Below are 23,038 nucleotides of genomic sequence, written 5' to 3'. Positions count from 1 at the left end.
GGGGGCAGGGCCCCGATCCCGGTGCCCCCGGGGGAGCGAACCCAGGCTGTTACCGTCCCGGCACAGCTTTCGCTGCTCGGCAGCTGACACAGCCCGGACGAACCAGGCTCCCCCGGCACCCCCACCGCAAGGGGGACACCCGGACCCTCACCGTCCCTCACCCCGACCCTGCGGGACCCCCCCCCCCAAAATCCGCCCGCCCGCCCGGTGTCGGTGCGGCCGGGCCCGCCAAGCAGCGCCCCCTCGCCCTGCCGCACGCATGCGCGCTGCCCGAGGGAGGCGGCGGCACGTGAGCGTGTTGTGGGCACGTGACGCCGCGCGGCCCCGCCCCCGCCGTGCGCGAGCGCGGGTTCGCGGCGAGGCCCGGCCCGGACCCCCCCCCCCCCTCCCTTCAGCCTCTCCCCCCCCTCCTCCTCCTTCCCCTCACGCCTCGCCCGTCCCCGTCCCGCCCCTCCCCGCCGCCGCCGCCGCCTCCCCGCCGGCCATGAGGCCCCGGCGGCTCCTCAGCGCGGCCCCGCGGCGCGGCTGCTGAGCGTCCTCCTCCTCCTCCCGCCGCCATCGCCCTCCCCGCCCGGGCGGGGACCCCCCCCCCCGCTCCCCTCCCTCGCTCCTCACAGCCGCCGCCATGTTGGGCCGCCAGCCGCAGCGGGGCCGCCGCTGAGCCCCGGAGCCTGCGGGCGGCCAGGAGGAGGAGGAGGAGGAGGAGGAGGAGGAGGAGGAGCCCGGGGCCGGCCGGCCTGCCGCAGCCATGGCGGAGCAGACCTACTCCTGGTGAGGCGCCGGGCCGCGCTGCGGGCCGCGGGGGGGGGGGGGGTGATGGGGGGTGTGAGGGGAGATCTGTGAGGGGATCGGTGTGAGGGGATCTGTGAGGGGAGATCTGATGTGAGGGGATCTGGGGGGGGGGGGATCCTGTATGTGTGAGGGGATCTGTGTGAGGAGGGATCTGTGAGGGGAGATCTGTGAGGGGGGGGGATCTGTGTGTGTGAGGGGATCCGCTGTGAGGGGGGGGATCCGGTATGTGTGAGGGGATCTGTGTGTGTGAGGAGATCTGTGTGAGGGGGGGGGGATCCTGTGTGTGAGGCGATTTGTGTGTGAGGAGCGATCCTGTGTGAGGGGGGGGATCCCTGCGTGTGAAGGGATCCTGTGTTTGTGTCTGCGTGTGTGTGAGGGGATCTGTACATGAGGAGGGATCCTGTGTTTGCAAGGGGATCCTCTGTGAGGAAGGATCCTGTGTGTGGGGTGCTCTGTGTGTGTGTGTGTGTGTGTGGGGTGTGGTGTAGGGCTGGGGTGCTGTGGGGGGAGGGTTGGGGTGCCCTATGTGTGGAGGGTGGCAGTGCTGTGTGTGGGGCTGGGGTGTGCTGGGTGTTTGGGGTGCTGTTAACGTGTGTGTGGGGCTGGGGTGTTTGTGTGTGTGGCATTGGGGTGCTCTGGGTGTGTTGGGGTGCTGTGTGTGGGGTTGGGATGGGGTTGGGTTGCTGTGTGTGGGGCTGGGGTGCTGTGTGCCCAGCTTCTCTCCTGGCCCTGGTGCCTCACGGCAGTGCTGGGGCTGCCTGGAGCAGAGGATCTCCTCCGGCCTCACCGTCCTGGGGCTCCTCGGGTCCCCGGGGGCTGCCCGGAGCTCAGCACCTGCCCTCCCCGGCTGTGTAGGGCTGGCTGGGCCCTGTGTGTGTGCGCGGGGGGGCTCGCCCGGTGACAATGGGCTTGTTCTGTGTACAGGAAATAGAACGAGGAGGAAGAGACCAGTTCCTGTGGGAAGACATCAAGTATAGCAAATCAAAGCAGAGGGCATTTTTTTCGGCGTCCTGACACTGTGTTGGGCCTAGCCGGCGGTGGGTTGAGGAGCCGGGGGCTGTTTTCTTCGTGTAATGCTGGATTTTTGGTATTGTCGAGGATCGCAGCCGAAATACATCAAATGATTTTCGAGTGCATCCGCTCTCTTGACCTGGCCACTGCAGAGATTTGATTGTGATGCTCTCGCTGCATTTAAAATTCATTCTAGTGAGAACATCCAGGGTTGTTTCTTGCGGATTTTTTTTTTTTAAGAGTTATGATATTCTTATTAAAAAAGGAGTTAGATCTCAACTTTTGACCTTGGAGTGTGCTGGATGTGTAGATGGGATTTCTATTCTAAATAGTTCTGGAAATCTTTCCTATTACTTTTAAAACTTGGGAGCCAGCGGGGATTTCTGTCCTGCCACATGTTGAGACTTTGACAACCCCCACTCCTGTGTTCTGTCACTTCTCTCTCAAGAACCAGTGGATGTATGGGGCTTTTGCTTCTGGCTAGGAAGAGGATTAACTCTTCTTTAGGTCAGGTTCATTAGGGAAATGAAGCTGGGATTTAAGTTTTTCTGTGTTGCTTGTTAGACGGATCCCAAGAGCAGCAGCTCTTTGTTGCAGATCAGGTTTGTAGCAGAGCAAGGATGTGAGGCTAACATCTCAAAACACTGTAATTTTGTCGTGTCTGTATTCACTGACGTGTCCTCCTATTTTTGAGGTTTCTGTCACTTCCCATTTAGCCCTGTGATCAGTATTATCTGGAGGCTGCAGAAAGATCAAAATCCAGTTTCATCCTAAGGAATCCTGCCCTGTAACTTGCGCGCTCTTGTCTGCGTACGTGTTTAATTACTTACACTTCTAGCAACACTCTCGCATTTGCTTATTTTTAATTATGGCAATACAGCTCTGCATAAAATTGGCTGGTGCTTTAGGGCTTTTAGGAAAAGTGGGCATGTTAAGTTGTCGGCTAAGGAAACCGATAGCTCTATAAAGGAATTGTGCAGAACTGTGTCCAGTAATTCGTGCTGCTGTACAGTTTGGAAGTTGGCAGGTTTCATCCTGTCCATTTGCTGGACCCAGTCCTTTTTGTGTGTTGCAAAGGCTGCTTTCTCAGAACGAGCACTTTTTGTGTTCCTCGGTGTCGTGGGTAGCTGCTGTCAAGATTAAGTGTTTTCAGAGATGTCAGATCAGGTATTTGACATCAAGAAAAATCCTTTCACGTACCTACCTTTGGACAGATGTAAATTGAGAGTGAGGAAATGGGTTCCTGGCCTCAGCAGTGCTTCCCTTTTGTCCAGAAATCTGAAGCTTGATTGCCCCTTGTAGTGCAAAGCTATCAACATTCATCATCAAATCACTGCAGGTTCATAATAAAGTTGTTGCTTTCCTTTTCTGAATTGTCTCTGATGTGTTAGAAATACCTCATAAAATGTACTTTCACGCTATGATTGCTGGACATCAACACTGCAAACATTTACACAAAATAGGCCTGCTGACATCTGCTAGCGATGGTATTTTGAAGAGATGAGAACTGATTCTGTTTTTGCTATTGTTTTCTATGTAAAATTCTGAGATGTTAAGGTGGGTTTATATCGTTAATTACTAAGTGAAATTGATTGCAAGTATTTTCTTATATTAAGTTATTGTAAGAAGGAGGTACCTGTACTTTTCCCCCATGCCTCTCACAATTTCAAATAGATAAATTGTCTTCTGGCACTACTCTTGTGCATTGCTTTTTGCAACAACCTCTTTTGTTTCCTTTTTTTCCGCAGTAATGCCCACACCTATAACCATCCGTACTTGTACTTAGCTCCTTTTTAAATCTCTTGCCAGGATCTCAGATACAGATGTGTTCTCCCTGACAAGAGGAACTACTGAGAATTTTGCCACTGAGTGCTGTCACCCTGAAAAAACTAATTTTAACATGAAATGCGGGATAAATGCCAGATGGAAATGCTCTCTCAAAGGATATGCGCTCCTTTTTAAAGAGAAGGTGTTTGAATAGAATGCCTGTCAGTAGTGAATAGAGACTTTTTCTTTGGCAAGTACCTGCAATAATAGAAGGAAGTTAGGAGAGCTGCGTATGGTGCTGCTATTACTCAAATGTGTAAGCCACAGAGAAACATGACTGCTGCATCATAGGGTTGCTCATGATTTTCTATGTTAAATGAGAGCTGAAATGAGTTTTCTGCAAGTGGAATGGATTGGGAGAGGAAGGAGGTCATGGAATACCCACCTGCCTTCTGTGTCCTGTGGGTTCCAGCAAGGAGACGGGGCTGGGTAGTGACAAAAGTTCCTGCTGCAACACGGGAGGGGGGAATAATGGGGGCAGAGTTACTTGCCCAGTACCGATGTGGATGTGTGTGGGTAAGAGGTTTGTAAATGGCAAGGATTTGATTTTCAGGCACCCGCTGTTGGAAATATTACAACAGGTGAATCTGATCTAGATCACGACCCCGTGCAAACCTTGTTGCTCCTTGATGTCCAGTGCCTCATGGTGATGTTTTTGCAGTCGATGCCATTTAGAGAGCACAGCAGCACATGTATCTTGTTTGCCTTCAGTCAGTAGGTGTTCAGTGTTCTTCAAGGCCTGATGTAACACCCCGTCCCTTTTCACTGTTGCCCAGTCTGGCAATAGAGATTGCTTTGTGTTTTTTGTTTTGCCCTTTGAATGCACAAAAGATTTTCACAGCTTCTTTCATATGTGCGGAGAGGAGAATGAAAATTCTCCAGAACCAAATATATTTTTAATTTGTCCTTTCCCAGAGTGTTGCCTAAGAGCAATACGGGTTGCAGCACATGCAAACCCATCGGGGTAACGATCGGGGAGAGACGGGGAGGCTCGGCTAAGAGAAAAGGGAGCTGCTGTGTTGAGTCAGTAATCTCAGAACCGACTGAACTCCCTCTTAAACGTTTTAACCAGTGGAATGATTCTTGTGTTAGCCATCAATTGTTTGATGACTGAAATGGTGATATATTTGGAAACTTCTCTACGTAATGCAAAGGGTGTGGGAAATTAAATGTAATGATGTGTCAGAGTAATCCATAAAGCTCCCGGGTGCTGGGCTAAGTGTAGATGCACAATGCCATCTTTGTTCCTGGGAGAACTCCTATCGGTTGTTGCTAAATGTCTTTCTAGGTTCAGAGCTCTGAGAATTCGTTTTCCTTGCGTTTAATGCACAACTGCTGTGAATTAAAATGCGATCTCCTCCAGAAGACTGGGGGTTAGTGCTTCGAAGGCTTCGCTGGCTGGCTCAGAGGTGTATGTGGGAGGGCAGGGAGTAAGGGGAGCTGCAGCTTGTTCACAGAACTTGTCAAGCACTAGTAAAATCATTTTATGCATTCAGGTTTTTTACTTGCCTTGCGCTGTTCGGGTTGAGAGGCCCTAGCTGTCTAATTAAGGTGTTTTGAGGCAGGGAAGCAGCTTACATCACAAACAAACCAAACTGTTCCCCTGAATTTTCCAAGTGTTGCACTTCTTAGGAAAAGAACTGCAGAGAGCACAGACGAAGTTCTGTTGGGTGTGCTGCCTAAGATCTTTTCTGAGAGCTTGGCATCCAACCCCAGAGGTTGGCCTTCAGTTTTACCTTTTTCAGGGGCTGGCTGCGTCCCGTTGTAAGGCTTGTCAGAAGCCTCCTGAGGACAGGGATGTCCATTTAAGGCATCAGAGAAGTGACTTAACCGCGGTAAATTTGAGGATGTCGGATTTATGGTGAGTGCATTTGTCTTTCAGTACCAGGCTCGCTTCACTTGTTTGTTCTCCTCCCTCCAGCTTTTGATAGCTCAGACGGTACTTTGTGTGGGCAGGGACTGTCTGCAATGCTGGACTGAAAGACAAACAAAGCAAAGAGCGTGAGATTAGCTGCAGTTTACAGTTACTCGAATGTCCGTGTATGTACAGTGAGTGATTAGCGAAGGAAGATTCTTGCTACATCAATACAAAGGCTGCATTTGGTAATCTAGTAATCATTCTTCAAGAAACATCTAAAAGTGGAGACCATAAACCGATGTTTTCTTGGTGCTGGAGTGCATTCTGCGTTTTAGTTCAGAATTACATGGGTTCTGCCTTTTTGGAGCATTGTGGCAGTGGAAGTTACTGGTTCCTTGCTTTTCCCCAGTGATTTCTGAACTTGGCCAGGACACAGGAGATCAGTTCTGTCCCTGAGCGTTTTGGAGCTTGCATCCCTCACCTTGTGAGCGAGTGCTCATCACCAAACTGTGGCATTCAGAGGCTGAACTTTGTGTGTCCTTCGTGGACGTGTGCTGGGCTGGGAAGCAGGCATCGGACTTAATGGTTAAAAAATTGATTTGGGATTGCCAGGGATATAGGCTCCCCTTCCTGCCTTGATAAAATTGTAGGTTGAAAGAGGGAAGGGGCTGTATTCCAGGGGGTAGCTAGGTTGCTGCTCTTGAGATGAAGCTTTGGATTCCCACTAGTAGAAGGCAAGGCGGAGATGATTTCCTGAGTCATAGGTAAGTGAGCTGGTAGCTGTGTTAGGGGCCTACCGCAGTCACTGCTTCTCTTCTGGTTTTGTTTTTGTCAGGCTAGATGAAGCCTGGGAGCTTCTCTTTCTTTTACTGAAGGATATGATCCGAAGTAATTGCTTTTCTGTGAACTTTGGGATTTTGGTCTGTGTTAAGCAACCTGATGCTGTTGGAATTCGAGGGATTGTGGGGGGGATATTAGATAGGGCAAATTAATTGAGGATATTAATTTTGACAAAACACATCTAATCTCAGAAGAATGACACAGTTTTAAATATTAGATTTAGGTCCTGAAATCTGTCATTAATTGTCACTGAAACGCAGTGCCAAACAAATGTATTTTGAACTATGTTTTTTAAAATACAGTGATGCAGACTTCCTGAAATTTGGAAGAAGAGCAGAACCAATTCTGTTCAGATACTTTATTTCATTGTTTTAGTGATGTGATGTATCATCATCTTCTGCATAAGTGCCACCTTTGTTATTATCTTTATTGCCCTTTGGCATTTTACGATGGTGATAAACATTATAATATACTCCAAAGCAAATAATTGACACAAGCCATTGACACCAGTAACTGATTTAATTCCGGTGACATCTGAGTAAAGTTTCCAGGAAGAACCAAGGCTGAAATTGGTTAAAAGAGAAATTGTTGTGCACATTTTCTTTTTGCAGCTACATTGCTTTAGTGTAACTGATGAGGATTAAAATTGGGAATGATTCGGTCAGTTACATGGGCTGAGCGAAGCAGAGTGAAACACAAGTTAGTGCGCCAGCTGAACTGGATCAAGGCAATCAAACTGACTTTGAAAGGTGATGATTTAATAAGATTAATGGGGCATATGTGTCATTACAGCCCTTCCTGATCCCCTTTCTCCCTCTCTAATTCTTCCAAGGATGCTAACATTGGTGATCTTTTCTCCTGCCCTTTTCACAAGTGGTGTCTATGCTTGAAATGCTTTGATCTGCCACGTCTCCTCTCTACAGGAACGCTGCTCTCGTGACACAGCAAGTGTCCTTCTGTCCACCAGAAGCGCCACGATGAGATTATCCTGGAACTGACTAATTGTGTAGCTCTTGTGCTGTCATCTTCATTATCAGATTCTGTTGAGGGTTTCTTTTCAGGGCCAGCTCTGCACCTCAGGTCCTAACTTCACTTGGATAGCCTCTGTGGCTGCATGTGACATTAAATGGTGTGGAATACACAGGAGTGTGAGAAAGTAAGGGTGGTCAGCTGCCTTTTTGGAAGGCTATTGGGTAACTGATAATTTACAAGTTAGAACAGAAGATTTTTTAATAACCCATGACAATTATGCTAAAGTAATACATGTATTAAACGGGGCTAGCCGTGTACTGTGCTTGTGGAGATGGGGACTAGGGATGGAGTGACTTACTTTTTCAGGATGTCAGAACAGAGATTCCTTAAAATCATCACAGCCGGCCTCCTCAAGCCGAGAACACACTAAGAAATGATTTGCTATTGCACAGCCTTGTGCTCAACATGCCTCCCTTGTTCCTGAAGTTGCCCACGTAGAAGCTGGTGAGAGAGAATCATATCTTACAGTTTATGTATGTTAGCATTTTTCCCTAACCAGCGGAATCTGAAGGAAAATGATGGTGTTGGACTCACATTTTCTCTCCTTCTGCCTTCTGAAAATAGTATTTTCGTTTGTTTCTCTGCCTGCTCTGTATGTTCTTTCTTTCCTTTCCATAGCTAGTTCAAAGGTTTTTACCCAGGAAGGTATTTCCTTGTGCAGCATGGCTATGGAGCTGAACTGTGGAATGACTCCTTTCCATTTTTACGCCGTAGCTGCCTTTCTGCAGAGGTGGCGTGGGGGAAGCGGGAGGGACCCACGGGGTTGCACCCTCTGTTCACACACAGTCTCTGACTTTAGGCATGAGCTGGCAAGCTTATCTGAAGGAATAGGCTTGAATCTAGGTTGGTCTTCAGTTCAGCTGCTAAAAGAAGAAACTGGGCTGTGCACTGGAAGCCACTGTTTTTTCCAGCCCCCAGTCCTCTACTGCTACCCGTTAGTTCTGCCCTGCCAGGCCTTTTCTGCTTGCTGTTTTTTGTCTTGAAAGCCCAGATTTATTCCTTCACTCCTATGGACTCTGCTGTATTGGGACAAAGGTATCTTTAAAAATTCTTTTGTTATCTGGTAACTAGTCATAAGATGACTTCTAGTAAGCTCACACTGATTTTTCCTAACTCCACGCACCATTTTAAATAGCTTTAAAAATTTGGCAGAAGTTCACAGAGATGGTTGCTAGTGTTCCACTGAATCACAGAGTTTGGCAATTCGTGGCACGTGCCATTTTCCCATATCAATGTATTCCCAACTACTGCCACAGACAGCAGCTTCAAACTATAAGAGCAGGAGCACTGCACAAATGGATTCCCAGCACAGCCTCGTTTTGGATGGTGCCAGAAAACCGAGTGCTCTCACCCATGCGTTTGCTGCGCCCATCTCCACGGTGCTGGTGCACAGGTAACGTTGCAGGGGGGTTTCGTGCAACTCCAGCTGGCAGCAGGTGGCTTCATTTTCATTTCAGTAGATACTTGAATTAGTAAGTTCACTTGACTCCAGTTTAAAGCTTGAATTAAATCTTTGGTAACTTCTAGGGCAGTTAGAAATTCAACGTGAATTCTGAATTGTGGTTGGAATAAGCTGGTAGGACTTCCTACCCATAAAAACTTCGCCAGCTGGTGGTGCAGATATGGTGGACATAGGAGAGCAGAGCTCGGTGGTAGTGGTTATACAAAGGGCCGTTTTTACTAGTCCAATTTTCCTGCTTACAGGGCTACAGTGGTGGTTTATCTCAGCAGCATCTGTGTCAGACCCATTTGGCGAGATAAAATAGGTGTAACATGACTTCAGCCCGGTTAGTCATTGGGAAGTGCATTCTGCAGGTGACTGTTAGCTAAAGGTGAGGTTGGCGAAACAGCAGTAGGCAAACAGAGCTGGGCTGGATGGATTTCTGCGGCCAGTACTGCCGGCTGGTGAGGTGAGCGTGTCTTGCTTTCGAGGTTTGAAGGCACGAGGTCGTTCTGGTCCTTTTTGGACGTTCAGATTGGTGGTTGTTTGCTGGAGGGAAGATCGTCTGCTCTGTGAACCCTTTTCTTGAGATGGCTGATCCTGTGCCTTCACTTGAATTGCTGCTCCGAGAAGTTAATCACAAAGGGCTAAAAGCTCTCGTGGGGAATATTACGAGCTCTGTACGGTTTTGAAGATGAAGAGTAGAATCTAATTAAGCTTTTTGGCTGAACATAGTTTAAAGAGCTTTATTTTTTTCTTGAAAAAGGAAACTTTAAAGCTAAATAGCGAAGAGCTTTTTTTAAAAAAAAAATGCTATGAACTTGCCTACTTTTTAGGCAGATGCAGCTGTAAGCAGTTACAGATGGTACAGAACAGAAGGAACCTCTTTATCATACTTAAGTGCCTTACAAGACCCCCAGTGTTAGTTTTCCAACTAGTTATCTTTCTCTTTATTTTTTCATGGTTTTGCAGATGGAGCATGGAAAAAAAAAAAAAAAAGCTACCTTATAGCTAAATCAAAAGATGAAAAGTCTGCCATAAAAGAGAAATACTTCTCTGCAGGGTGCTTCTCTGCAAGAAGTTTCATAAGAATCCCAGAGCACCATCTCTAAAGAGTGCTCCTACTTGTTGTTGTTGCAAGCAAAGTTTTTTAGATATTGGGCTAGAATTTGTTGAAAGCCGTCTCCATCTGCTCTCCTGCTGCCTATTCCTTGCACGTGTGACCGAAGCCTGACAGGCAGTGTGTTAGTGCACCGTGCTGCTCTGGCATTTGGGCTGTAGGGCAGGGATCGGGCCTGGGCCAGTCCTACCACTGGACAACTCCTCTCATGCACGTGGTGTGTGTGTCTGTAAACTGGCCACATTTGCCCCTCATGAGAATTTTTAGTTTTTAAGTCAGCCTCTCTCCTCATTGGGAGCAGCAGGACCAGGGTGCCTGTTTTGGTGGGCTGGTGCTTTGTATTCCCATGGCAGCCGAAGCCCCTCTCTCTGCAGGTTGCGGGTGGTCTCGTTGACTGCCCTCTCCCCAGCCGCTGTCTGATATCGGTTTTTCTTGGTGCAGGCCTGGTACCAGGAAGGCTCCCGGCTTCATCTAGGCATGCTTGGGCTACGCTGCAGCTCTAACTTGTGCAGGAACGTGCCGTCAGCATTGTTGCTGAAGGTTCATGGCTTGGTGTTGGTGGTGTCAAGTCATTCTTTTATGGATTTCTTTATGAAAATAGTGTTTAATTCTACCCATAATCCTGTACTGTGTGGGTAAGTGAGCTCATCAGCAGTACACAGAGCTGCTCATGCTGTATGACAAGGTCGTATTGATCGATTTGACTTTGATTTTGGCTTGTTGATTCTAAGACCTAATTGGTAAACACTTAGATTGAATGGTTGGCTGGCTTTACTATTCCTTAGTACTCCTTAGTGCTCTTTAAATTTTATTTGATTTTGGTTACTGTTTGTCTCCAATACTGTTTCAGTTTTCCTAGGTGACAGCAGACTGCTGGTGTTCCTTTCTGTTCTGCTGCGTAATCTGAGCAGTGTTGAACCTGAAGACTCTTTGCCTAGCAATAAAACAGTGGTGGTAGGGACTATGGGGCTGTTCCTGGTGTCTAGGTGGGAGTAGCACAGCAGCATGTCTTGGCTTTATACTCCAATGTGCAGTTCTGCAACCATCAGGGATACAAACATGAAGAAAAATCAGAATCCTTTAGGCTATTTTAGTACCCTACGTCTCCTTCCCTTTGTTTCTCCGTGCCTCTGGGAAATTAGTTCCTCCCAGTGGTGCTGCAGATGTATGTCACACGTTTCTGTAGCAGTCGTTACCAAAATATCAATGTTTCATGGAGAAACCAGATGTAAGGTTCTGGTACACATACTCCTGCGTTTTCCCAGTCTCTGGACCGCTGTGAAGTGTTGGTTGTTGCACTTCCTTTCCGTGCACTCAGTGACTTACATAGAGGTGGGACCTGCAGCGTGCTCTGTTGTCAGAGTTCAGCTCTGTTCGATCGGCTCTATCACTTCCAGAAAGAAGCGTTATGAACATGCACGAACACCTGTTTGATTGGGCTTTGGCTCCAAGGAGTGTTAAAGGAGTGTTATGTGATCAAGGCTGGTGGCCGGGTACCTGCACTGCTGCCCCTGGGTGTGTTGGCAGTTACAGAGTCCACGACTGGGTACAGATTTACAGTGGCCCGGGGCTGCTGACTCTCCTGGATTGAAGCAGGACCTTGGGCTGCCCGTGCAAGACGAGGAGCAGTGCTAGAATGGGAGCCCAGCGACACAGGATGGAGCTCAGGAGGGAAGCTGGGTATATGGAAACAGGCACAGGACGTTTTTAGGTGGGAACTCTGAGAGTGAGTTAGGCCGCTCAAAATGTACTCCCTTGTACAATGTATGCCTTGAGCAAAGCTGTACAGGTAGAAGAGGACCAGCTTAATCTTTTGGCTCCTGATGAGATCAGATATATCATTCGGTAGTGGTATTCCTTTGTACGTGTGTGATGAAACCTGCATTTTTAATGTGTTCTTGTCTGTTGCTTCAGATGGGGATACTCCCTTCCTTAAGTCTGACCTTTGCTTTGGTCTGTTACCTGGCTCTCTGGGTCCCATAAGAAATCAGATTAAAGGTGTGTTAGGGAGTTTATTGTCTTAAATACTTAGATATTATTTTTGTTCAGTGTCTTGTTCCCTGTCCAAGCACAGCTGCCAAAATGAGTATCTATTTATCTTAAAATGCTTTTCAATAAGATTTTCAAGGTGAGGTCATTTATTAGGTCCTCAGAGGCAGGACGGGCTGTCCCGTGTAGTGCTGGGTGATTTGTGCTTAGCAGCAGAGGAGTGCCTGGCTAGCTCTTGCTGTACCCAACCAAGACTCACCCCGATCCACGTAATTAAGCCACGGAGCAGGTGCCTGACTGCTGTGGCCACGCTAAATCCTCACGGTGTGGATGGGCTGAGGACAGGCTCAGCACAGAGGTTCTGGTGTGGAGCTCTGCTCTTCGCCTTGGGATTTCTTTTGCAGGCTAGCAGAGGTCCAGGAATTTCCTTGAATATCCTGAGTCCCCTCTTTTTGTCACGTAATTAACCTGTTTTCTTTTGTCAGTGCCCTTTAACTGCTTGCTGGCACCGTGACAGCCGTGGCCGTGTTGATAAACACGGCTGGGACGATGCGCAGTGCGTCAGCCGCGTGGTCAGTGAACTTAGCCCTGGATCTTCGGAGGAAGTTGGGTGTTTGGGTCCTCACGGCGTAAAAGGAACAAGAGGAGGAAGGTGAAATGGAACTAGCGGTTGTATAGGATATTTATCTTGAACAGCCTTCTTCGGAAGAATGCCGTTTTGGTACTTGGGTGACTGACAGCCTCCGAGACGAGGCTGAATTGCATTACTAGAAGACAGGCTGTGCTTTCTGATGTGGAAGACTCAATTTTCTGGAACCTTGTTCAAATAACTTACTGCTTCAATTTTGGAAAACATTAATACGGTTTCTTTTCATCATGGTAAAGCATGAACATTTGTTATCCCTTGTTACTAATAGTAGCCATGAATTTGCTATTTATAGCTGAACTGTTGCGGGGCTGATTTTTTTTTTTTTTTTGTAATGGAAGTTTTCAGTGCTATTAGGAGACCTGCTGTTGAATATCCTGTATCCTGGTAATGCAAAGGAAATGGATAGCTTTGGATGAAGAGGGTTCCAGAACTCCATGGCAATTTATTAATAGGCTCTAGATGAAGAATGTGGAAAGGCTGCAGTGCCACAGTCTTTCAAAATTGAGACTTGCTTGTTGAAGTGAGATACTGGAATCTTCTGACCCCTCTGGACATCAAATAAATTCTCCAGTCATCTGAAGGGGTCCAACATAGTCTCCTTTTCTCTGCCTTACTAATTCTTTTACTGGCAATTTGTGCAAGAGAAAGAAAGAAAGGAAGTAATTTAAAAATAGTTGTAGGGAACTACCTGAACTTATGATTCTTAGGAAGTGTGGTGCCTTGTCATGGGAGTGGATGTCCCATAATTTTTCCGTGCAAGTTAGACTCTGCAAAATGCCCAACTAATAGAAAGCCATGGTGTTTGTTGGAAAAAAAAAAAAAAAAAAAAAAAAAAAAGGTTGCTTTGAGTAGTAGATGTTTTATAACTAAAAGTCTTGGGTCTTAATATGTTGACATATTTTTAGAAGTCAATGCCAAATGGACTTTTTCTTGATGATACGATGAACTTTTCAGTTAAATGTTGAGCACATGGCTAACAAAATATTTTTATTAGTCTTGGGATACTAAATTTAAAGGCCTTCTACCCCCATTTCTGATACAAGGCAAGTAGGGACCATAAGGCTAAGTAGTAATAAAAGGTCTGCATAGCTCTGTAATACCATTTGCAATTCTCGTAACAAAGCTCCTCTTTTCAGATCTTTTTGTTGGGGTATAAAGACACCAGATGTGTGTCCAGAACCTGCTTGTCACTTAGCAGTTAGGGCAGTGACCAGCTTTTGTCAGACTGGGGCCCTCTCTCCCCAGGAGGCCAGGTCCTAGGAACATGAAGGCATGCGGGTGAGGTTCAAGAAGTGTGCTGTGTTTCTGCTGGCATGTGGTTAGCTGCAGTTCCTAGTTCTTCTTAGGGTGTTGCTCCATTTTCTGTCAGCTACAAAACCTTGCTACTTATACCTGCTGTGCCCTACCCAGAGGGGAGTTGCAAAAACTCTCTAAATTTCTCCAAGAAACCCTTTACTTAACTGTTTTGGTTGGCTTTAAGGTCTGTGTTGTTTTTGTGATATTAAGAGATGGGAAGTCTGTGATCTGAGCAGAATTTAATAGCAAGGTAATCAATCAGTTACCTGCTTTGCTAATTGACCAAGCCATTGCATTCTGCACCACGTGTAATTGTCACCTTCAGGCCTGTTCGTTGCTATAGGTAAAACCATACGCTGTGTTTTGTAGAGGAATTGTTTCACTCAGCGCAGTAGTCTAGGCCTAGAAATGCTCTGTTTTTTCTTTGTCCTTTTGCTAATAAATTCTCAGGTGGTGTATTTCTAGCCAGTGCCTTCTGTTTGAACTTTCAGGGAAATCATCATTCTGTGCATTCATTCCCCTATTACCATGGCAAATAATTCATGCTGCTAATTATGACACTGTTACAATGGCACAGGAAAATGGGCAGGGAAAGAATACAGCCTAATTATACTCACAATTTATCTGTCTTATAAATTTGTAGAATTCATGCCAAGGTAGCTCCCAGCTTACAGATAAAATACAACCTTCTGACATGTGATATCTGCGTACTGAAGGTAGAAGAGAAGAGTCCCGTATTTTGAAGTGTCCCCTTTTGCCTGGTACACAAGGAGAGATGCGGTAAGGATGTGTTGTGCCCTGAACCAGATTCATGTTCCACCAGGGGAAAACAAGTTCAGAGAGACCCTTCTGTTTAGTGCTGAGGGCCTGAAACTGGGGAGGCCGTGAGTTCCCTAAATAGCTGCCTGCTGGCAGTTTAATGCTGGGCAGAGTTTACCATGCAGGGCTCAAAAACCACAAAGAACCGTTTCTGTAGTTGTGAGCTGAATGGGAAGGCATTGCAATGTCTGGAAGTAGATGATAAATCCTATTTTTGTGTTAGTTGGAGTTCAGAGAGCTGAGGAGGCCTAATTAAGGTATGTGCTAAGCACCTGAGAAGCAGCAGCAGTGAGGAAAACTGATAGTATCTTCACGGTCCACACCTAATACTGGAGACTCCAAAACTAATGGTAGCTCTGTTTTGTGTTGGGACTGCATATTGCAAAGCAGATAGCCTCTTTTCTTATCCTCCTGCTGTAAGTGTTGTGGATTCAGTTCCATCTTGTCTGAATAGTGATGGATAATTTGTCTCCTCTTTCCCATCTTCATATAATGTTATTTGTAATTAATTTTTTAATTTAAATTTGAAGATCATCAGCATTGCTAACGCCCCAGAGTCTAAGATGTCCTCAGTGTAGGAGTTCGCACTGCCCAGGATCTTCTACTGGGTAGTGCTGCCCCGTGCAAACTGCCTGGTGCAGGAGAAAATACGATGCCTGATGTTAAAGGACGTGCTTTTCTAGTCTGTCTTCTTAATAAAAGATGTTTTCTTTTGTTGAGGACCTATGTGATTAGATATTTATCCTCTTTCATTCCCAGGAGAGTGGACACTGTGGTTCATACTTTTTTAGTCCCTGTGTGTGAAACTTGATTTCATACAGATGATTACATTTCTGGAATCTCTGCAGCTCTCTTCCTAAGAGGAATTGATAAGCAAATTGGCTTTCTGAAACATGAAAGAAGCTTAGAGCAAACACTTCATCATCACATTCCTGATCATGTCCAGCATTTGCCTTTTGCAGAGTTCCTGGTATTTAGTAATGTCTGTGGTTTCCCATGGGGCTGCTTAGCTGAACATAGGAATTGAGAGCTGATCAGAGGGAAGAGAATGGAGAATGACTTCACCATAAGTTAAACTGGGTGAAAACTGTTTTGGATTGTGTGTATGTTTGTATTTAGTCTTCCAAAATCATGCTAGCGTTGACCCGTATGTTTCTTACTTTCACAGTAAGTTACTCATCAGAGAAAGAAAATACCAACTAGCATACAAAGTTTATGTAGATCAATTGAATTATTACTCATATCTGTTTCAGAAATTATTCACATCATCTAATTTTAGACTCCAAATTTAGGACTGTATAAATACCTGAACTGAATGGAGAAGCCAGAGGATAACACAAAACCCTTGGTAGCAGAATGCCTCTCTGCACTGACTTGGGGAACTGAAATGGTGAATGAAACACTGAAGACGCTCTTTGTAGGAGGACTTGAGCATCCATTTTTCGCCTCTATCCATTTGCCACAACTCCATTTGAGTGAACATCTCAAATAAGTTCATAGAGAATATGACAGTTGGGGAAAAAAAAAAGGTCAAGTTTTCCCCTTTGTGCAGTGAGGTGTCAGCAGGTACTAATTAGTCTGGAAACCTTGCCCCGATTTGCACAAATGCAGTAATTTAGGCATCTCTTGTAGGGTCACAAATAAATGTGAGCCCTTGTCAGAAGAGGGATGAAAATGTGCTGAGAGTTGTAGTGCTGTAGTAATTCCTGGAGAGATTAGAGGAAAACAGTTGAACAAACCAGCGTTATGTCCTGGATAAAGAAAAGTTCTCTTCAGTTTTTCATCCAGAAATCCTATCTGCAGCCTTTTTGTCACTATATCACATTAAGATGTCTCCCAACTTTATTCCTTTCACAGAAAGATTTGGTTTTTCTTGCATTTCAGATACCTTGATTTAGATCTGTTTTAAAATACGAGAAATGAAACAGGCAGGAAAAGTATCTTAAGCTTTGTGCTGGTGGATTTCAAACTGCTTGAGCCTGTGCTTTGCCTCATGTGACGTGCTGGAGCAGCTCGTGCCTTGGTGGCAGCCTCTGCTGGGCTCCAGGCTGTTAGAGAAGCCTAAAGGGAAAGTCTTTGTGTGTGTGTGCTTCTTTCCAGATACAGTGCCATGGGATTTCAGTTGTGGTTTGCGCCAGCACTTCGGGAAGCTTTTCCAGCCCCGCTTTAGGCCGCCCCTGGACTAGCATCACTTTAATCTTCATTTACTGCTCCTGGCAAAAATCTGGCCTGAGCGATCTGGGATCTCTGGTCTAATTCTCAAGTGGTCACTTGGATCTGGGGAGAAATAATGCCCAGTGGAGATAAATGCCAAAGCGCCTTCTGCTTCTCATGCAGAGGCTTCTGTGTTGTCATACAGCAGCTCAGCACTAGTGGCAGTTAAATGGTTGTCTAGTACCTATCAACTAGTAACTGAGTGGTTGTCTAGTACCTCTTAGTACTCGGAAGGAGACTGAATCACGCTTTCCATTGTTTTGGTTTGTTTTTTTCTCCAGCTTGGGATGAAGTTGTGCAGAGCTGATTTTTATTTTTCTACCTTCTTGATAATTTAATTTAGCATGAGTTTGTTCTAGCTAGATACTACTTATAAATTTTAAATGTTAAAATTATTTTTGAAGGTCGAGAAGCGTCAGCACATTTCTTCTACTGTGTTCTGCATCTTTGCTGCTGTAAACTTTTGGAATTGGTGTGTGTGGATGAGATGTATTTAATTTGCTTTTCTGTCTCTGATTGTAGTATTTGATTTATAACTTCAGGCATGGCTGATGAAAGTTAATCACTTACATATTGATGAAGGTCATTTTCTCTTCTTGTATTTCAAAAATAGCAAATTCTGTTGCTCATGTATAGACTCTTGTAACTTTTGTTGAGCTGAGGTTATCTTCCTGTAGTTCTGAGCTGAGCACTTCTGCCTGGGGGGCACACTTAGAGTCAAAGAGCGTTCCTGGGGTGAATTGTGTTATTTTTAGGAAGGTTAAACGTCTGGATGTTTACTACAAAGCCTTTCCAGGAAAGCATTTTGTTCCTGAGCAAGAAATATCAGCAGATATATAAACGTAGTACAACAGCGTGTAATCTCTGGCTTCCCAGGGGACCCCAGTGTTTTCAGAACAGACTGTTGCTTAAAGTAACTGAGGATTACTGAAGGATATCGGGAGGATTTACCTCTGTAGTATTTTTGTAGGTGGCTTTGAGACCTGGCAATCCAGACCAGCTATGAAACTGAGCTGAGGTGCCAAGTGGGATGGGAAGGGCTGGGTACAGGAGACACACAAAATCCGTTTGTAATGTTTCTGAGACTCCAGGTGTCTGCATTCTGGCTGACAAAGGTAGATTTTGACTGAGATAGGTTGAAAAATGTCCTTCATCTGTTTTCTGGATTCAGAAAATAGGTATGGTGTAGGACTGGGGAGGGAAGTCATAGAATAACAGGACCACAGAACGGCTCGGGTTGGCAGGACCTTAAAGCCCCCTGCCTTGGGCACAATGCCTTCCCCAGCCCAGCCTGCCCAAAGGCCCATCCAGCCTACCCTAAAAGCTTACCTGGCTCTCCAGTTGTGTGTTAGCTGGTCCACTGGGAGGTTGTTCCTCCCCACAGATATCTGCCTGCCTGCATTGTGACGGCACCAGACTGTTCCTGAGTTGTGTAGTTGTATTGTAGGTATTTTCTTTCACAAGGCAGTTATGTTTATTCGTCTTGTTAAAACCTGGTCACTTTTTTTTTTTTCTTTTTTACTACATATACTTAAAGAAAATGTACATTTAAATTCCTGCTGAAGGATCAGCATTTAGGTTTCCAGCAGGTAAATTTTCCTGGAAAGCTGAGTCCTCTATTACAGTGTCTGCAGCACGTCTTCCAAACCAGGCAGTATTTGTTCTACAGCAGCTCCCAGATGCCAACCATACATTACATCCTTCCGAGCCTGCTGGTACATGGACAGCCGTACCAAGCCCAGTGGTTCTGTATTTTTCCTAATAGTATCGAGCTGTTATTTTCCTAATCTATAACTACTGTAAAAAGCAGAAACTGCATTGTTTCAGTGGGCTTCAAGATTCATGCAAAAGTGCCAGCTTGCACTTTTCAAAGCAATTCTGTTAAAGATGGGAAAAATAGAAGTTAACCCGACTTGTATTTGTAAATTTTCCTTGCCCTTGTGGTTGGGTGTGTCACAATTTTTAATAACACCTGAAAATCTGATATGTCTGCTCCTAGAACTGCTGGGTTAGCCTTCTGTCTGGTTAGGGTTCCGTTGGTGGAGATTTTATCTGACTGCTGGAACATTTAATGAATACATAAGCAAAAAATGGTTTTGGAAGTGGCGCACTGCTCTGATGTGTTCCAGTTTGTCTAGCACACAACACCCATTCAATTACAATAATTTGAATAAATGAAGTAAAAGGAAAGTTACACTAACAGGCAGATGCGGAAAGAGGTTACCATCTCTGGTGCTTTTGCGTCTTTTCTGGTTTGGGATGACCACTGCAAGTTCAGAGATGACCTCTGAATGGAAGAGAACTTGCTGCCTTGTGTAATGTTACCTGGGTGCCCTTTAATAGAAGTTTGCCTTTAAAAAGATGAGCAACAATGTGAACCTGGTCTCCTTTGAAGTTCCTAGGAGATTTTGAGCCAGTTACCCCTCAGCTTGCAAAAATATTACAGGCTCACCCTCTGTGTTGTCCGACTGGATTTGGTGTGGACATTTCAGTTGTGCTTGCAGAAGACTGGAAGGTACTGAGATGAGGATATCACTGATAAAACTAGGTAAAATTGCAGGTGGCTGTAGTAATGGTCACGTTCAAATTTCACTTGGTCCTGTACATGAAGATCCACGTACTTCGATCTGTCCAAAAAGGTGATGTGATGTAATATTGCAGACCGCTGTTTTACAAAAGTTTGCTGTTGGTAAGCATTGCAGCTTTCAGAGGGCCAGGTTAAAGCTGAACATGTGAGTTTCCCCTGATAATCCACCCAAACATTATTGCTTCATTAGACCTCTATACTAGTTAGAAGAAGTGGGTGCAAAAGAGCAGTAGGGCATGTTCTCCTCCTCCTTGTTTCTCAGGATGGAAAAAACAAACTGGGTAATATGCTTGGAATGGGTCCAGGTGATTTTTTTTTTTCTTTTTTTTTCCTTCCCTCAGAAAGCACAATGCACAGAACTGGAAAAACTGCCGTCTCCTGTGTTGCCACTAGTGCTCATGGGACTACGGAGATGTTAATCTGAAAATTAACTCGAATTTGATGGGGTGGGGGGAATTGTTCAACTGGATCAGCACATTGGTTGGTGTCAGGAAAGAGGGTGAGTTCCCCTATTGCTCGTAGCACGATTTGGGGTCATTCTAATCCAGTAGTTGCCACACTTAGTGTTCCCTTTTGCATGCGCGCCCACTTGTCCTCTTACTGTGTATTTTTCTAGGCTAAACAAACTCCGTGCTTATCTCTCCTAATCATCTTAGTAACTCTTTTCTGCACTCGGTCCAGTGGCAGGCTGATAATTCTGCTCTCAGGAAAGCTATACTCGCTGAAGTACCACTGTCTGCCTTCCCCTCCCTAGCCCTCTTTCCTTCCTGTGCTGTCTTCATTGTTTGCTCTTATGAAACGGGATTAAAAAGAGAGATGACGACGAGAGAACACCTCAGGAACAATGTGAGCGCAGAAGTGTCTATGCAAAATACTAACATTAGGTTCCGTGATATGGAGAAATAGTAATGCTGCTAAGTTAAAACTGCATTGACTTCTGGACTGAATCATATGCAGCGTTAACGAGTTAATTGCATTAGAGTCTGTTCAGATGCATTTAGTGCCATACCAACAATTCAAGCCCATGTTCTGTTTTCTAGCTTTATGCCACACCGAGTCACTGAGCCTTCGGTGCAGGTACCTTGGAGATGTGCTGCACTAATTGCTTGTGTTTCTTTGTGGTGTATTGTGCTGGTGCTTTATGCTCAGAAATGGTCTTGCTGTAATAAATATACATAGCCCTCTGATTCACCTGCTTCTGTGTTATTTCTGTACTAAGTAAAGTAGTCATTTGTTCTCTTTGTGGCATCTTGTGTGCTTGTGGGTGTGAGAATTTTATCTCCAGTTAGTTGAGAGTCAATGACTTGCATCAGAACAAGAGCAAAGTTCCAGCTTTAAGCTTAATTTCCCCCACACACCTCAATTGTAACTGAACTAATCCTGGGAATCCGTGTGTGTTGAGGTGCAGCTTTGGAGGGGATCCATTCACTGGCAGAAGACTGCTCTTTGACATACTGGTGATGTAGATCCTGATGGTATTTCATGCCTGATTTTTTTTTTCCATTTAAAGTAATTTATTCTTTGTAAAGGGTTGCCTTACATTTGCTTTTTGAAATATGTATAGAAATAAGGAGTTATACTTCTGATTTTGTGGGCAGCAGAGCATTATTTCTCCACAACGCAGGGGGACCATGTAATATTACCATTACAGAACAAGGGTGTTATTCTCAGCCAATGCTTTTGCTTCAGTGGATGAATTAAACATACCTTAAATTTTCCGTATTCAATTGCTGGTTGTTTCTTGACTCACTTATGGCTCATTTTTTCTGTCTAGCACTTTCTTCTTGTATTATCAGGAGCAATGATGATACTTTCTGCTTATATCGATACAGCTTTTGATCATACTGGTATGTTTGGAGAAAAGATTGATTCATCTTCAGTGTTTGATATTTGCACGTGTGTGTGTCCCCATGTCTACCGAAGTCCTTTGATGCTGTTGGAGAGCTTTCAGTCTCTTACAGACCCAGGGGGCTTCTTACTGTTCTTGAGCTGGACAAGCGTGGAGCTGTCTTACTATCACCTACTTTCCTAAATTTAGAAAAATGTAAAGCATGAATGGCACAGTTTTACAGTACTCAAAGGTAAAGCTAGTGCAGCATGATCAATTATGTGAGCTTATTTTTGATGCACAGGGAATTGTTGATTCTTTGAATGCGTGGGAGGCGAGGTTTGCTATTTATTGTTATAATTTTAGGCAGCCATGGCTTCCCTAATACGTTGTTTAAGCTTTTTTTTTTTTGTTTTGTTTCAGTGAAGACATACCTTAATTATTTTTTTGTTCAAGACACTTTTACAGTTCATATTATAGTTAGAAGCTGTATGCTAATTCTTTGGCAGTAGCTTGAGAAATCAATGTGAATCTCTTAACGGGGAGACAAACATGAGATATTTGCTTGCCACCCTCTTCTCAATCCAGATAGAGCAGTAGTGAAGATTCAGACAAATACTTGCCTTCCAATAACAAAAACTCCCGTTTTCTTAGCTGAGACAGCTTCTAGTTACAGTTTGGCTCCTCTGAGATGCTGGTGGCTGGAAAGCTCCGACTCCTGCTGCAGCACGCATTGTGTCAGCAGCGCTAGGTCAAGCCCCAGCCTAGCTGTCAGTGTTGTCGCTGCTGCAGCAGCTTTTGCCCTGCTCTGAGGTCTTCCTGCTCTGGTGGAGCAAAACACCCCGCTGCTCTGCGTTGTGGCCATCTCGCTGTGCTGCCGAGGACCAGACTTTGTGAACAGCCGGCAGTTCTTGCAGGAGAGACCTGGCCTTTGAGCAGCGAGTGGATTTTCCTCCAGACAAAGGAGGAATCATCCTCGTGTTTTAGGTGAGTTACTGTTAATGAGCTTCTCTGTTAAGTGGAAAAAGGCTTACAGAGGTCAAAACGTACAACGTGGGAGCCAATGCTGAAGACTTTGAGGAAGTTTTTATCTTTTTATTACTAGAATAAAATTAAATCTAACTCTGCACGGTCTTATGGCTAATGCAGAGCTGTGCTACCAAGCGACTGAAAACTCCAGCTCGCATATGTGACAAGGATATAAATGGATACCTCTATAGCCCCCAACAGTCTCAGCTGTCAAAATTCCAGAAGACTTTCCTGCACTGGGGATCACCATTAACATCTCCAGCAGCTCCTCCTGGAAGCGCAGTGTTGCTTGGATCATGGTGAGGCTGTCTAGCATAAAAGCGTAGGCAGTCTGCACAGTGGTTCTCTGTTGATTTAAATTACAGTAACCACACCCTTGATTTGCCTTTTTTTCTGATGTAAAAAAAGGCTATTTATGGAAAATTCATACAGTTGCAAGTGGTAATTTAGATAGAAGAGCTGTTTCAGCAAAGCTTCGGGGTAGGCTAAATATTGGACTGACCTTTGCAGAGTTCACTGCTCTGGTGGAATCTGAAAATTTACATAAAGAAATATGCTTGTGGCTGTGATGAGAAGGGATTGTGCGTAACAGATCCTGATTTGACCTCTTCCCCCTCCTTCCAGTCCTTCTTTTGATTATTTGTGGAAAATGGAAACAGCTCCACAGGAGGAAAGTCTTCCTGTGCGGATTGTGCAACTTCACTTC

General features: G+C 45.2%; 1 protein-coding gene across 6 annotated transcripts in view; it reads left to right on the top strand.

Moving 5' to 3' along the window:
- The first annotated feature begins 452 nt into the window (after positions 1-452).
- Positions 453-23,038, top strand: part of SPPL3 (signal peptide peptidase like 3) — a 61,754-nt gene continuing 39,168 nt past the window's right edge. For 5 of the 6 annotated variants that reach the window (XM_082774192.1, XM_082774191.1, XM_082774193.1 and 2 more), the window contains exon 1: positions 453-771. In XM_082774192.1, the coding sequence (XP_082630318.1) occupies positions 749-771 (23 nt within the window). In that variant the 5' untranslated portion in view covers positions 453-748. Of the gene's footprint in view, positions 772-12,766; positions 12,790-23,038 lie in introns of those variants that run through there. The other variant, XM_082774194.1, reaches the window with a different exon arrangement.

This window comes from Aythya marila (genome assembly GCF_965140915.1).
Source record: "Aythya marila genome assembly, chromosome: 17".
NCBI lineage: Eukaryota > Metazoa > Chordata > Aves > Anseriformes > Anatidae > Aythya > Aythya marila.
This window is presented reverse-complemented; position numbering and strand designations above follow the sequence as displayed.